Raw genomic sequence first — 14,267 nt, 5'->3', positions numbered from 1 at the left:
TCAACCGTGCCATCGATACTGGCGGGTCATCGATAGTCACGGCCACCTACCTTGCCATCCCCAGCAAAAGTGTGCCCCAGGGGTGCATTGAAAAGAGCGTATGTGTATATTTTGTCTGCTCGCTCAATAAAGACGAGAAACGGAAAAGCGGAAAAACGCAGCTCTGCGATCTCGCGAATCGCCTCTACGATGCCTGCAGCGAGCGAGGCTCCAGCAATTTGATATCAGTAGCGAGGTAAAAGGCAGTTGTAACTCAAAACCGACAACGACAACACAGAACGCCTTGAGTGCGCAGTGCTTGTACATAGGTGTGCGTGTGCGTCTCGACGTCCGTGCGAGTGTGTGTGTGTGCGGCAATTAAACAATAAGAATCTTTGGGGCATTGGCGAGGGGCTGGCTAACTGGCGGGGGCACTCCAGTACAGTGTCTACTCATGGGCGTGGAAAAGCACACTCGGGGACCCCATCAACGCAAGCGAAGCGCGAAATTGGGCGCAGGTCGTGGTAGGTGGATGAGGGGGTTGAGGTGGGCAGGTGCGTCTCCAGCAGGTGAAACTCGAGATTCCAGGCGGAACTCGTTTCGACCCTCTGTCAGTTGTAGCTGCAGCTACAACTAATTGGTAATTGGTAACTCAACAAATTCGCGTATGTACGGGCAGATGATGCTCAGTGAGTGAAGCTGAAGAATCCCGAGCAGTGTACTTTTGTTTACATCTCGACTCTCCTCTCTGAGTCGCATGGAATTTAAACTATTCCCACCATTACACATGCGCCAGTGATCTTTCAATTAGATCATTAATTTTAATATTGCGCGCGCTTGTGCGATTTCAATTAGCTTGGCCAGCCATCAAAGTAACTCTAGTCGAGTGCTTCGATCTAGCTGATTCTAGCAATACTCTGTACTTTTCAAAAGTATTCAACTTTATCAGAAAGGAATCAGCGTAAGAGAGTGTTTTTCAACACCAGACTTGGAATTAATACATTGTTGAAAGGGTGCAATTATATGGTATTAATTGAATAATTGAAAAGTCTTATGAAAAAGTATTATATTTCTTTAAAAAGTGGATTGATCTAGATAGTGTTTTTATTGAAATATGGTACATATAAAATACAATTGATCACAAGAATACTTAAGTACTTCCTGTTTTTTTCAGATTTACAATAAAATTAGAAATGGACGCAATACTAGAGTGAAAGGCGGCGCCCAACTACCATGCCCATGTCCCTGCAAGCCGCCTCGGTTCCTGCGCCGGCTGCTGTGCCTGCCACTTTGTCGGTCAGCGCTTCCGGCACTCAGATGCTGCGCCCTCAGACCCTGGCCGGCCCCGAGCGGGAGCCTATCGAGTTCAACATCAACCTGGTGGGAGCTCCTCCCGAGGTGGAGCAGCTGGTGGAGCAGATCAAGAGCGTGGCCGAGCAGTTCCTCTACCACTGGAAGAGCTTTCCCATTGGTGAGTTGCCATGCACATTGCGGTGATCCACGACACTAACCGAGCTCTATTTCAGTTTTGCCTCAGGCGCTGGCCAGCAGTGGTCTGAATTTGACGGCGAGGAACGCGACCAATAGCGTGAGCAGCCGCAAAACGCGTCCCATTAATCTGCGCGACCTCTTTATAGCGCCTCCCTTCGACGAGCTGGACGCCGTGGCATCTGACGGGAGCGGAGAGCCCCGCCGGCTGACGAGCGCCCAGCTGAAGACTCTGCGGGAAACTGGGTGAGTTTGCGGTCACGAGGCAGCGTCGTTCATTGCGATGATGGATAGATTGATGGATGACGGATGATGGATGGAGCGACGTGCAGTTGCTAGCTAAATATGCAAAAGGGGCAATTGTGCAGCTAGCAGTTAACAACTTGCTGATTAACCGCGCTTTGGCCACATCCCCCACACCTGATAGTGATTTCTTTCGTTATTTTAAGTTCCCTAACCATTGCCGATCATTCCGCGACACTTTGCACACAGCAAGCGCAAGAATCAAATTAAGGCATGCTCCAAATCTATCTCAAAATGAATACGATACCAGCTATCGTGGTCTGTTTATTGCTATTTGTTTTCTAACCAAACTAAATGCATGTCCCACTACAATTATGTTTTTATTTCTGTGTATCACTTGCCAATGAAACATGAAACGGTAAACGAAAATTTGTGTGACATATTTCTGTAAAGCTTGCAAAAGGATAAATATGGAAAGCCGAAGAAATTAACTTTGGAACAATTGGAAACAATACGTAAAAATGGGTAAATAAACACTATAAAGAAGGCATATACAAAAGCCGAGGCAAACTTCTGCCAATGCATTCAAATCTGTTTAGTCGGTGTTATTCCGTTTGTACATACATTTTCATTTTATAATCGATGTTGATTGTTTAGATGTTAAGTCATTATCTCCAAAGTCGCTCTGATAAATTTGCATGCTCGTTAAACTGAAACTAAAGCCCAAAAACGAATATGCATGTTCCGAAACTGTGGACCGCACAAAATACGTGGGGGAAAAGAAGATAATCCGAGAAAAATGTCATTGTTGCACATTTGGTTTGTAATCTCTGAAGAAATCAACTTAAAAATCTCCGAAGTGCTGACGACAATAGCTATTCTAGGAAACGAGTTCTTTGCAAGAACAAACATCCATACCCCAACGCACACTCACAATCTCACACAAACATTAAAACATATAATATAATTCACCTATAATCGGGCAAACCATAATTCTGAATCTGGTACACGCTTGTGCATGCCGACAATTCGTCATTAATCTAAAATCTAGATCATTTAAGTGTTTTATGTTGCTGTAATCTATCAGTCGTGGCGAAGCTCAGTAGCTAATTCGTTTCTCCACTCCTCCACAGCGAGTTCGATGTGCCCAGTCTTCATTTTCCTGGCCAGGTGCACAAGTGGCGTCTGTCCCAACTACTCCAAAAGGGCAAGCTGCGGGCGCAGGACTCCTTTCTGAGCGATCTGGCCCTGGCTGCCCGGTTCGTGGTGGTCACTGCCCGAGCTCGCATCTTCTCCCACTTCTTTTCGGTCGTGCAGGCGATGCACGGCTTGCTGGAAGCGTTGACCAGACTTGCTGACATGTTCATCGGTGTGCCGGCTCTGTTGGCCCTCAACCTGGACTATAAGATTAAGGAGGAGCGCTGCCGATTTCTCATAGCCGAATTGGTTTGTCGGGTAAGAAATATATACCTAGAATTCATATTTCACACTGGCCATGATATACCAATACCAAAGACACTAGAATAATAGTATAGTATATATATATATATATAATAGAACAGTGTCTTTGCCAATACCCATATATACCAATCTATTGATGTGATTTAAATACATACTCATATTCGTGAGTTTTATACATAATCTCTACTTAAATTGCTTTAAATCAAAAAATAAATACGTAATCTATTAAAATATGTTTTCTTTTAGCCCGAATACGAGGATTGTTTACATGGCCTGTGTTCCTATGTCCGGAAGATGCTGCGTCGCGCTACGATGGAAAAATTCGACTTCAACAGCTGCGAGGTCAGCCAGCCCGTGCCGTATCTATTCCTCACGCCCAAAGGACAGGAGATCGACCTGCGGCTCTTTTGCCGCGACATTATGCGCAAGGCACTTCCAATTCTAATTGGCATTCTGGAGCGGGAGACGCGAGGCTGGTTTCTGCATTTCCGCGAGCGTTTGATTGCCGAGCTGCGTGCCAAGAAGCTGAACGACAAGGAGATCGAGGAGGAGGTGAACGAAGCTGTCATGAAGGAGTATCTGCAACGCGTCTACAGCTCAATCGTCTCCAATGCAAAGCTGGGGGAGCTGGGCGCCGGGGTGCCGGAACTCCTAGTGCAGCAGGCCCAGTCGGTGGTAATTATGTACAAGGCTGTGGACAAGGTGGAGCAGAATATCAAGCGGACTCGTGAGGACCACAAGAAGTGTCTGGCCAATGACCATTCCGTGTTGTCGCGAGTTGCTCCCTGGCTGCGTTCCAAGCTGCGCCACGCAGAAGAGAATCGGCTCCACAAGAGCGCCTGGTCGGCCCACGAGGAAGCGCTGAAAATGTGCACCCAACATAACCTGCATCAAACAGCATACTTCCTGTCTCGTGACCTGACCTTCATGAAGGAGCGCGAGCCAGTGCTCCTTAAGGAGCTGAAGAATGCCAAGACTCCCACGCGCAGCTTTCAGTGGGCGTGTCGCATCTGGTCGCCGCAGTCGTGGATCATCCGTCGCAACTTCCAGGGCCAGTCTGACGTAATTCCCACTGTGATTAGCCAACATGCCACTAGCATAGTCACTCCACGCTCGGATCCCAGCCAGCCGGTGTTTCTGGTGGAAAAGGAGATACTGCGCACAACGAGCACGCGCTGGCCTTTCTGGCGCCTGCTAAACATGATCCAGCGCATCTGGTGCTGGTCGTGGAACATGATGTTTCTGCTTGGCATACTAGTTCCGTGGTGCAGTCCCCTCGGACTGCGCGCCCTCTGCTGTGTGAAGCCTTTTATGCCCGACCTTGAGCTATCGCAAATCAATGGCACACTGTTCCCAAGGAAGACGAGCATAACTCAGACTCTGGCGTCACGTCTAATCGAGTTGTGGCGTCATATATCGAAGTCACGTACGCACTTTGAGACAGAACCAGACACGGGTATGCTTTCACTTTAAATGCTAAGATCGAACTTCATAAAACCTAATCTTCGTTATATAACTCTTTAAAGGATTTATTGGCAAGGGACTGACACGCAATCTGAATCGAACTTGGAACTATTTTGTGAAAGGATTCCTAGGTACGATCGTCATTTTATTCGCCTTCCCCCTTATCTGTTTGGCCGCTAGCTTGCTGAGCATTAGTCTGGCTGTGACTGCGCCCCTATGGATTCCCGTGTTTGTGCTACTACTCCACATCTACATGATCCTTATATATGATTTGGATGCGCCTGATAATACGAAGAATCGATACTGCATCCTATTGGAAGCCATAGTTTGGAATCTTCTCATACAGGGACTGCTGCAGCCGGTGGCGGCGATTCTAATGGCCACGGTGGTCTGCCCATTGGCAGCAGGAGTCGTGTTTATAGGTGCGTAGACTTTTCATGCAGAATCTAAAATGTCTAAACGCTTTCATAATCACTTTTAGTTGGGGTCATCCGGTATTCCCTACGGCTGGTGTGGGACTCTCTAACCTACCATCTGTTTATCAAGAAGTGTGGACGTGTACCGGCCTCCGATAGCATTGCTGTAAAACGAATTGCTGGACCTGGACTGGCATTAGACTATTATTTCATAATCAGGCCGGAGCAGGCTTTGGCTGCACTGGAGGCTAAAATGGAACTGGACGAGTTGCAGGCCTACCAGCATGCCACGGAGCGAGTGGTGTTGCAGCCACAGCAGGATTTCCTCCAGTTTGTCGAGGCTTGCTTTGGGCCGTTTTCAGCCCAAATCAGTAAAACTGGTCCGTACTTATCGCTGGACCGGGAGGCGCAGGATCTGATGAGTACGCTACACGAGAAGTTAGAGAAGCGACGAAGGGAGTTGCAGACGGCGCTGACCACCCAAGTCAAATCTCGCATAAAGTTAAATACCAAAGAATTAAAGGTTTGTGCTAAAAATTTCGATTGTTCGTTTAATTAATTGTTCTTCTTTAAGATTGCTATACAACTGGCCGCCCATATTTTAGAGAAATATTATCCGTCTCATGTCATCGGCAGACTGTCCATTAGCGAAGAAGAATTCTGGGATAATAAAGTATGAAGAACTTGTCAAAACTATTAAACACACAACACTGATAAATTCAATTGCTAATTTCCAGGGTCTCACGGTAAACGACTGGCCGGGACTGGCTGGTCTTATATACACCGACATATTTAGTCTAGATTTTCTAACGCCATTGACTGAACACGATACACATTTTAAACTAGAACCACATGCCTCGCTCGACCTGATGCGTTATACGGAGATGGTGAAGAATGCAAACGATGTGATTGGCTCCAAGGGCCTGGATCTGCTCGGCAATGTGTACGCGCCGCGTGGCAACGTTCAGGTGCACCTGCCCTTCCTCGAAGTGACTGCATTCAATCCGCGCTCCCGCATAACGCTCACCTTCCGCAAGCCCGAGAAAAGGTAAAGCATATAGAAATCATATTTGAGCAAGTGATGCTAGTGAAATTCTCAACAGGGATATGTCTGTGGGATTGACCACCCCGAGGGTGCGCGCCCACCGTGCCCAGCATGTGCCGAAGACTTTACAAGAAGCCCAGAAGTCCTGGCGACCGTGGAAGCAGCAATGCGGAGAGAAGAGCGTTACGGAAAAGCTGCTCATTCCATTGCCAGTGCCCCATCCCGTTCACATTGCTATTGCCATTTACAATCGCGACACCGAACAGCCCATTCCCCTGGACTCGGAGCTGGTCTGGGAAATTCTTAAATCGATAGAGGACTGCCAAGGCGGCGATGCCATGGTATGTTTATGTTTGCTGGTAAAACGATTATGATTCACGCAACATTTCCATTATGTTTAGGCTGTCCAGGCTGTGGCGCGGTATCGAGGAGCGGTCATTGAATCGAGCAATGACTCGCTGGCCAGCAGCAGCAGCATTGGCAGTACTCGTGACTCGGGTTCGGGTTCTGTTTCGGGCTCGGCATTGGGCAACGGCACAGAAACCCTTCCATGCGGCAATCGAGAGGTAATTTTGATTCAAAACCTTCTTATTGCATTTGTTTAACATATAATTCCTCGACGATTAAATATTGCTTTGTATTGAATGCGCAGGTCTGCACCCAGGTTAAGGTGGACACCGAACCGGCTGCCAGCTCCTCCGGCTTCCATTGGACTCTAAGCAACTGGGGCGCAGCGCAAACGGCACGACGTCGAACCAACTCGAATGTGCGCGTGGACTTGGCCAGTCCCGAAGATATATCCTTGGATACGGATAGTTCCCGTGCCGTTTTCAACAACGCGTACGGCACAACTGTCTAACAGGCTACATTGGTTTGGGCACACAAGAATATATTAACCTATCAACTCATATAGATTTCTCGTGGCTGCTCGCTGTTGAAAAAAAATCCGTTTTATCGAATGAAATCTCGAATATTGTGTTAGTAAAACGATGTTTTAAAAAGGAATCCGATTGTTCACAAAAGAGTCAGAATCTCAATTAGAAAAACAAAACTAGAGATGTTTCGGCAGTGTACGTGAGCACTTGTGAACAAATTCTAGGGAACAATCGTAAATACTTGAAATTTTCTTCCCTTCTCAATATGAAATCCAAGGCAGCCGCGCTAGCTAAAGTGTAATAAGAACAAATTTATCTTACTATATTTACAGTATATGATATACATATATGATTCGGTAATCTACACCGTATAGGCGAAAAGTCGAAAAGCAAAAACTTCAATCTAGTCGCAAGCAAATTTTATGCAGCAATCTAATTCGTTTTCTTATGCAATCTATAGGCATATTCTAATCGAAGCTTCATGACATTTTTACATCCGAGTTTAGTTTATTGCGATATCCGTTCTAAAGGCCAATACAGAAAAATAATTATTGATTAGGTATACAACATAAGCCATGAGATTTTTCTTTGTACCTAACCAACAACAAACATCTAAGTTTAACACATTTAAGGATAAACTTTATATTATAAATATGCCACGAATTGTACCATGAGCAGTTAAACAAATATTGTTGATTAATAACTAATTTATTTATATACACGCAAACTATCAGAATACTAATGTTTTCTCGACTCCAATACTTTTTCTTCCGAAATACGAAACGCAAAATATTAATAAAAGTGAGTAGAACAATGCAATAGTATTGCATCTGTCGAAATCATAGATAACAACATTAAAAAATGTCAGCGTAAAGAACTTTTACAAACATATAATAGGCCAAGGATAAAACATTTTTACATTTATATATGCGTATTTAGATCACATAATCGTAAAATACAAATGTTGATGCCTTTGTATCGAACATTTTCCAACCTGGCTTACATGCTAAATTCCAATTCGACTCCATCCCCAGAGCAACAAGCCCTCCAAGTATTTCTCATACGGAAAGAACTATGAAAACAAATATGTTAAACTGCCACAAATCGAAGTATTACTTTTCCTTCAATCCACTCCACGCACTGCTCACGATCAATTCAACATTTTATATCGCTTCGGCCGCTTCCAGTGTTATGTTTAAGCCGTTCAACTGATTTTGTAAACTTTTTATAATTTAAATGTCGAAATGCAAACACCAGCAATGGAATGAATCTTTACATACAAATATACAAACATTTACATAAATATGTAGTTATACAAATTAAACGATGGAATCCCCACAAACGGTAAATCTCATGAAAATGCATTCAACAATTTTATGTAAAATGTTTCTTAATATTAAAGAAAAAAAATGTATCAATAAATTATGAATGAATGTGAGCTCGCAACTTTATAAGCAATGTTTGGACGCAGGAATTTCGAATAGAAAAAGAGTTTCTAACGACACTTATAGAGTTGCAAGCACAATAGTAGTTTAATATGTAATAATAAAAATGTTGGCTAAAAATTATCCACATACTGCTTTCGTTTATTTGGATGATTGATTAGGATATACGGAACCCAAAGAACAAAGGAAAGTGTGAGTCCAAAGCCTTAATTTGATAGTATTTATTTCAAAGATATATTCCACTTTACACGTAAAGATATAAAGATTCTCTTAACAATAGTGTAGTTTCGCTTAGGATGTATACTCTAACTGTTAGCTTAGAACGAATTTAACCAACACAACTCGCTTCGAGTACTAAGTAAATCATTCAGAAATGAAAAACGAAAAAAACATATAAAAAGGTAATCACAATATTTAGATTTTCAAGTAGTTCTGCTTGCATTTTAAACTTATGAAAATTCATTCATACAGTATTAACAATTAAATAATATATTTAATTTAATACAAGATAAAACATTCTTCAAAATTGTTTTGAGGTCGCTCTGCGATCCTTTTTAAGTTAATTACATAGGTCTAGGTTCTAGCTTCAGGTATTACAAAGTCATCGAGGAGAGTTAAGGTAAAGACTTTTAAGGTTGTAAAAATGTCTAACACGCCCACTAATCAACATGTTAACAGCCCTAAGTTCTCTGAGTGAGTTTACTACATAATAATGTACTCCATTTGTTAAGTTTGTAGAATTCTATCGAGCATGATATTTGAGAAAATGTATGTGTGAGTGTTGGAATTCGAATCTAATACAGAATGATTTTTGGTTATTAATCGGGATATTGAACGATTTTTGGAGATTTAATTTTTTGAATACGTGCGATCTTGTTCGTCCCGCAGTGAATATATTGAGAATGTGTTTCGAATAGGATAAATGTGGCGAAGGGGGCCAATACCTTTGGGTTCACAAGGAATGTTTACCAAAATGATGTGCCGAAACTAGTATACTATTCTATTTCCTACAGACTCACTGAAACGGCAGGAGGCTGTTCGCCGTTGTGTTAAGCAATCCCAATCGCTGCTTCTGCTTCCGCTGCTCTGTCATGTGATCCTTAAGTTCGTGTAGTTGGGTGGACAGGTTCTTAATGAGCAGCTGGGTGTCCAAAAGCTGTGCCTGCATGCTGCGCAGCTCGATTTGCTCCCCATCGGCGTCCACAGCCGCTAGCGACATGGCACGCAGGCGCGGGAACCACTCCAGGATGCCGGCCTTGACCATCGCATATACATAGCTCTCGGGGCCAGTGAACTCAGTGGGGTCCTTCACTTTTACAAGGACGATGAAGTACAGATAGTGCCACATGTTGTGCTCGCTCTTGATGTGCTCTTCGAAGCTCACGGTCTTGTTGTCGAAGGCCGATCGATTGAGTGAGCAGATGAAACAGGTCGTCTTCAGGATGGCCTCCTTTTGCTGCTTTTCCGATCTCAGATCGGCGAAGGTGTCGATAATGACACCAAATATAAGGTTTAGGACAATGATAATGACAATAAAGAAGAATAGTAGGTCGTAAATTACACGTGCCACAAACAAGCCCTCCTGAAAATATACAAATTAGTAGAGCCCTTTTGAGATCTACGAATGAATTTTACCTTGCTTGAAGGCGCCCTAAGTATGTCACCAATGCCGCCGCCATTTCGCAAACCCTGGTTGAGTGTAGTTACTATGCACATGACCAGCGAGTCGCAGGAACGCTCCTTCACTTCACCGCCACCAGCACTCGGTGGTGCCACGTCCTTGGCTGCCTGGCAGTTGCCCAGATCATCGGGAGCAGAACAGGAATCTCCCGATACCGGCACAGATAGAGTCAAAGGGACAGACGGAGGCGATGCATTGTCTTGCTCCTCGAAGTCAACGCTGACCAGAAAGTCATCCTTGAAGAACATGTAGCCAATTATCGAGAAGAGGTAGACCAGAATCAGAGCCAGGACAGCTGTCAGCACGATAGAGCGACCATTGCGGGTCACGGATCGAATAACATTGACCAGGGTCTCCTCCCGATAGACCACATCAAAGAGCTGCAAAGGCAAAGGTCATAGAAACTTATTTTTGTATAGAATGGTATAGAATCTTACCAGCAATGAGTAGAAAAAGGGATGAAATATGAGACCGCAGAAGCAAAATGCTATATAAATGCAGTGGTAAAGTAACTGAAAGTCAGTTATAATTTTAATTAGCTGCTTCTCCAGAGTGCCCTTGTTGCCCATGATGCTCACTATGTGAACGCTTTTGAGGGTCACCTGTTTTGAAAGTATCCATGTTAGAGAGATATGTGGGCATATCCAGTACCTTGTACATACCGTGACGACTCCCAGTAAGCAGAGAGTGGACTCCGGCCCCAGTAAAAAGATAAATCGAAGGATGACGGAGCCTATGAAGGTTCTAATTCCAGACTCCCGGGGTAGCGTAAGCACAATAACAAGTGAGAATATCGTTATGATCCAGAACAGCAAGGAGATGTGGGAACTAAGCTCTGAAACATGTGACAAAAATTGGTTTTAAATGGCTTTGATGTCTTTCCAATGGTCTCACCTGGCACAGTATTATCAAAGGGATAGAAGAAGGCCACAATCATATTGATAACGACAACACAGTTAAAGAGGATGTTGCTCCAAAGAGACATGTAACTGCTTATCCAAAATAGTAAGGGTTGACCTATGCATTTACAACAGAAGAACGATCATTTAACTTAATAGCTCTAATTCAATGCAAAGATTGCATACTTCTTAGCTTCTTTTGCCATTTCATCTCGTTAAACATTTCCTCTGCCTTGTCAAAGAAGTCCGCCACCTTGGATCCCTGGTCGTCCCGTTCTGCGGTGTTGAGGATTTTAATTTTGGTGTCCGTGGTCAGGTATTCACAGATCTCGGGAATGGGAAAGACTATCTGCTCCAGAGTGCGATCGTTTCGAACAATCTAAAAAAATATATTGGATTTATACGTTGGATATAGGAATAATACCATGTTATATCTCACCTCTATCTGGGCAGTGTGCGTGGCGTAGTACATCAAGGCCTGACTTGTCTTGGCGTCGAAGCTGGCGGACTGCGGATCCTCGGAGGCTTTGAGCAGGCCGGCCAACTCCTTGTTGTGCTGCGCCAGCTGGTGACACAGAATGTATATGTTGTGACCCACCTCCCGCGGACTCACAGTGGCGTCATCATCGTCCGACCCGGCGTCCGGCTCATCCCCATCGTCCTGCTCGTCGATCAGCTCCTCCTGGTGGTATGCCTTGCAGGCCACCTCTACCAGTTGTTTGGGGTTCATGTTGTACAGAATGCGTTCCGCGTTTTCGCTGTCTCCCCGACTTTCCATAATGGCCAGGAGAAGCTTGGAGGCATTGTTCTTCAGCTCCAAGACCAGATCCATGCGGTTCTCGCCCAGTGGATTGATATTATTCAGAATAAGCGCCGTGATGATGTCCAGCCCATTTGATTCGTGCGTGGCTATGCAGTTCTGGTTCTCGTGGCACGGTCCTTGGCAGTATTCCGTGAGGGCCTCCAACGTCTGGTTGATCAGGGCCACGTTATGCTCGTTTATGTACAGGCCTAGTAATCCTAAACCGCCGGTCGTGGAGCCACAAATGCAGTCCAGGAACATAAGCGTCTCCGATACCAGGTTGTTGTTCGTCTTGTTGTTCTGGTTCCTCAGCAGGTTCTGCATGTCCGGATTGTGGTTTTCGCAGAGCAGCTGAAGGAACCGCAAGATAGGTTGCATGACCAGCACCTTGTTTGACAATTGGTTGCGCTGATCCCGACTGTCCTTGTGCTTTTCCAGCTTCTCGGCCAGTATATCCTCCAGCGGACTGTTCACACTGATGGCAGAGCTCTCCTCGCCGGAGTGGATGTTTCTTGCATTCCCGTAGGCACGGGCCGTTGCCAGTCCGGCATTGTGGAGTTCCCGCTTTAGTTCCTCAGTGATCACCACTCCGTTGCTCTTGAGGCCATGCTTGCGAGCGATCTTGTCTAGCTCCAGATTGGTGTCCTGTTTGTGCTCGTGGGCTTTAGCCGCAATGTCGGTGGTGTTCACAGTGACGGTGGACTTGATCTCTTGCTGTGCATCCTTCATCTTCTCAAAGAAGACTTTAAAGAAGGCCTGGTTGAGGTCGTCACTGAGGAACTTCTGGAACATACCCTTCTGTATAATGGGGTTGCCGCCTTCCAGAAGTGCAATGCCCAATTCCACAGCCTCGACAAAAATATTGGGCGAATGAACGGATTTGATAACCAGCTCGACCACAAGATCCGAGGCGCCTTCTCTGTCCAAGTGGTTCTGCATCTCGTGAAGCGTTTTGCCCGCTCGCTGCAAGTATTTAGCCCCTGGTCCGTGGGTCACTAGGTGGTTTTGCTTAGCAGGATCCATCAAAGGAGCGGCAAGCAGAGGTACCTCATCCTCCGGCAACCTGGGAGTGCTTTTGCTCTGGAAGTAGCGCAGCAAAAGTGTCTGTCGCAGTGCATCGCCCTTCTCGCCGTAGTTCACATCAATGGCCATCATTTCACGCAGCGTGCGAAGAACCTTTACACACATGCGCTCCTCCTTCTCCTCCAGCAGCTTTTCGGTGTGCTTTATCAGCTTTCGGATGAATCCACCGCTTTCGCAGCGCTTCCGGGCCTCTGTTCCGGCGGGAAAGAGCAGCTCTGAGCGGTACAGTATATCCACTAGCAGAGATAGTTCCGCCTCCACCACCGGCTTTAGTTGATCCTCCAAGAGAGACACTATGTCCTGCAAGCCCTCGATGATTGAGCGGTCCCAGCGCATCAGACTGGCCGCCTGCTGAGCCTCGTACTTGGGCTGCTTGGAGGCCAGCAGCCATTTAGTGGTCTGTCGGGTTAGCATAGCCGTCTTGCTGGACATTGTGGCCACCTGCTGCTCCAGCTCGGGGGGCAGTGCGATGCTACGCATTTTGGCCGACTCTGTGAGCGTGCGGATGCAGTTTTCCACGTTGAAACGATCACCCAGCGACAGCCAGCGGCACTGGGTGATTCTGTGCGCAGCCTGTAGCAGCTGGACGAAGATCAACTGGCGAGACTGCACGATGGCACTCTGATCCGAAAACGGACTGGCAAAGAAGCTGCCTAAAAGATTGGTTACCCCATTCAGGACGTACGCTTGGAGCGTCTTGTTGCTGGCGGCGGCGGGGTTCGTGATGAGCTGGTTGATGTCCACCAAGAAGCTCTTCTCGAACAGGCTCCACATGTGCCCGGAGGCGTAGATCTCCTTCATCTCGACCTCCGTATCGATGTAGCAGTGGTTGAGAAAATCCACGTAGGCTTCCTTAACTTCCGGCATGCACAGCGGGTGGCAGATGATAGTCACTATGTCGTCCAGAGAGAGAAGGTTGTTGCACTTAATCTCCGTGTAGACGTTCTTGCCCATGGTGCAGCAAGCCAGGAGTTTCACCAGCTCGACGTGGTACTTCAAGGGGCTGTCGTCGCTGAGCTTTTCCATGCGCAGCATCTGCTGCTGCATCATCTGAACGAAGTGGTTGAAGGAACCCTTGTCGTTGTAGAAGACCAGCACATCCTCGCCGGAGTTGATGAGCTCCTGCATCACCATGTCCTGGCAGCGGCGGATGAACTGGTTCTCCGCCCGCACAATGGTCTGCAGGAACTGCAGGTAGGCTACGTGACGGCCATGAATCTCGATGCAGTGAACGAAGTGCTGCACCACCTTGTCCGTCACCTCGTTGCACAGGGCCAAGTTGTCCTTGAAGATGGCGCACACAGTCTTCGCCTCCAGAATCTGTAAGGCAAATAAGTGCTAAAATCGCATTTCTTGGACAATCATATATGAAATGACGAGCATTTT

General features: G+C 46.1%; 2 protein-coding genes across 3 annotated transcripts in view; one reads left to right on the top strand and one right to left on the bottom strand.

The window, feature by feature from the left end:
• Positions 1-73: 73 nt before the first annotated feature.
• On the top strand, positions 74-8,539 carry LOC117144261. 2 transcript variants are annotated; one of them, XM_033309358.1, is made up of 13 exons: positions 74-235; positions 1,154-1,450; positions 1,506-1,713; positions 2,164-2,235; positions 2,844-3,165; positions 3,418-4,627; positions 4,698-5,057; positions 5,117-5,574; positions 5,626-5,724; positions 5,789-6,099; positions 6,155-6,437; positions 6,498-6,662; positions 6,749-8,539. In XM_033309358.1, the coding sequence occupies exons 2-13, from the start codon at positions 1,213-1,215 to the stop codon at positions 6,953-6,955; spliced, it is 3,933 nt and encodes a 1,310-aa protein (XP_033165249.1). In that variant the 5' UTR covers positions 74-235; positions 1,154-1,212; the 3' UTR covers positions 6,956-8,539. The 2 variants fall into 2 exon arrangements, with proteins under 2 accessions (XP_033165249.1, XP_033165250.1); XM_033309359.1 differs by lacking the exon at positions 2,164-2,235.
• An 83-nt stretch (positions 8,540-8,622) lies between these two features.
• Positions 8,623-14,267, bottom strand: part of LOC117144259 (inositol 1,4,5-trisphosphate receptor) — a 22,294-nt gene continuing 16,649 nt past the window's right edge. The window contains exons 13-19 of the mRNA XM_033309357.1: positions 11,436-14,201; positions 11,183-11,375; positions 10,992-11,114; positions 10,760-10,932; positions 10,535-10,699; positions 10,052-10,477; positions 8,623-9,998 (exon numbers count right to left, since the gene is read on the bottom strand). Of these exons, the coding sequence (XP_033165248.1) occupies positions 9,432-9,998; positions 10,052-10,477; positions 10,535-10,699; positions 10,760-10,932; positions 10,992-11,114; positions 11,183-11,375; positions 11,436-14,201 (4,413 nt within the window). The 3' untranslated portion in view covers positions 8,623-9,431. The remainder of the gene's footprint in view (positions 9,999-10,051; positions 10,478-10,534; positions 10,700-10,759; positions 10,933-10,991; positions 11,115-11,182; positions 11,376-11,435; positions 14,202-14,267) is intronic.

Source organism: Drosophila mauritiana, chromosome 3R, assembly GCF_004382145.1.
Source record: "Drosophila mauritiana strain mau12 chromosome 3R, ASM438214v1, whole genome shotgun sequence".
NCBI classification, from domain to species: domain Eukaryota; kingdom Metazoa; phylum Arthropoda; class Insecta; order Diptera; family Drosophilidae; genus Drosophila; species Drosophila mauritiana.
The sequence above is the reverse complement of the archived record's forward strand: the minus strand, read 5'-3'. Positions and strand labels throughout refer to the sequence as shown.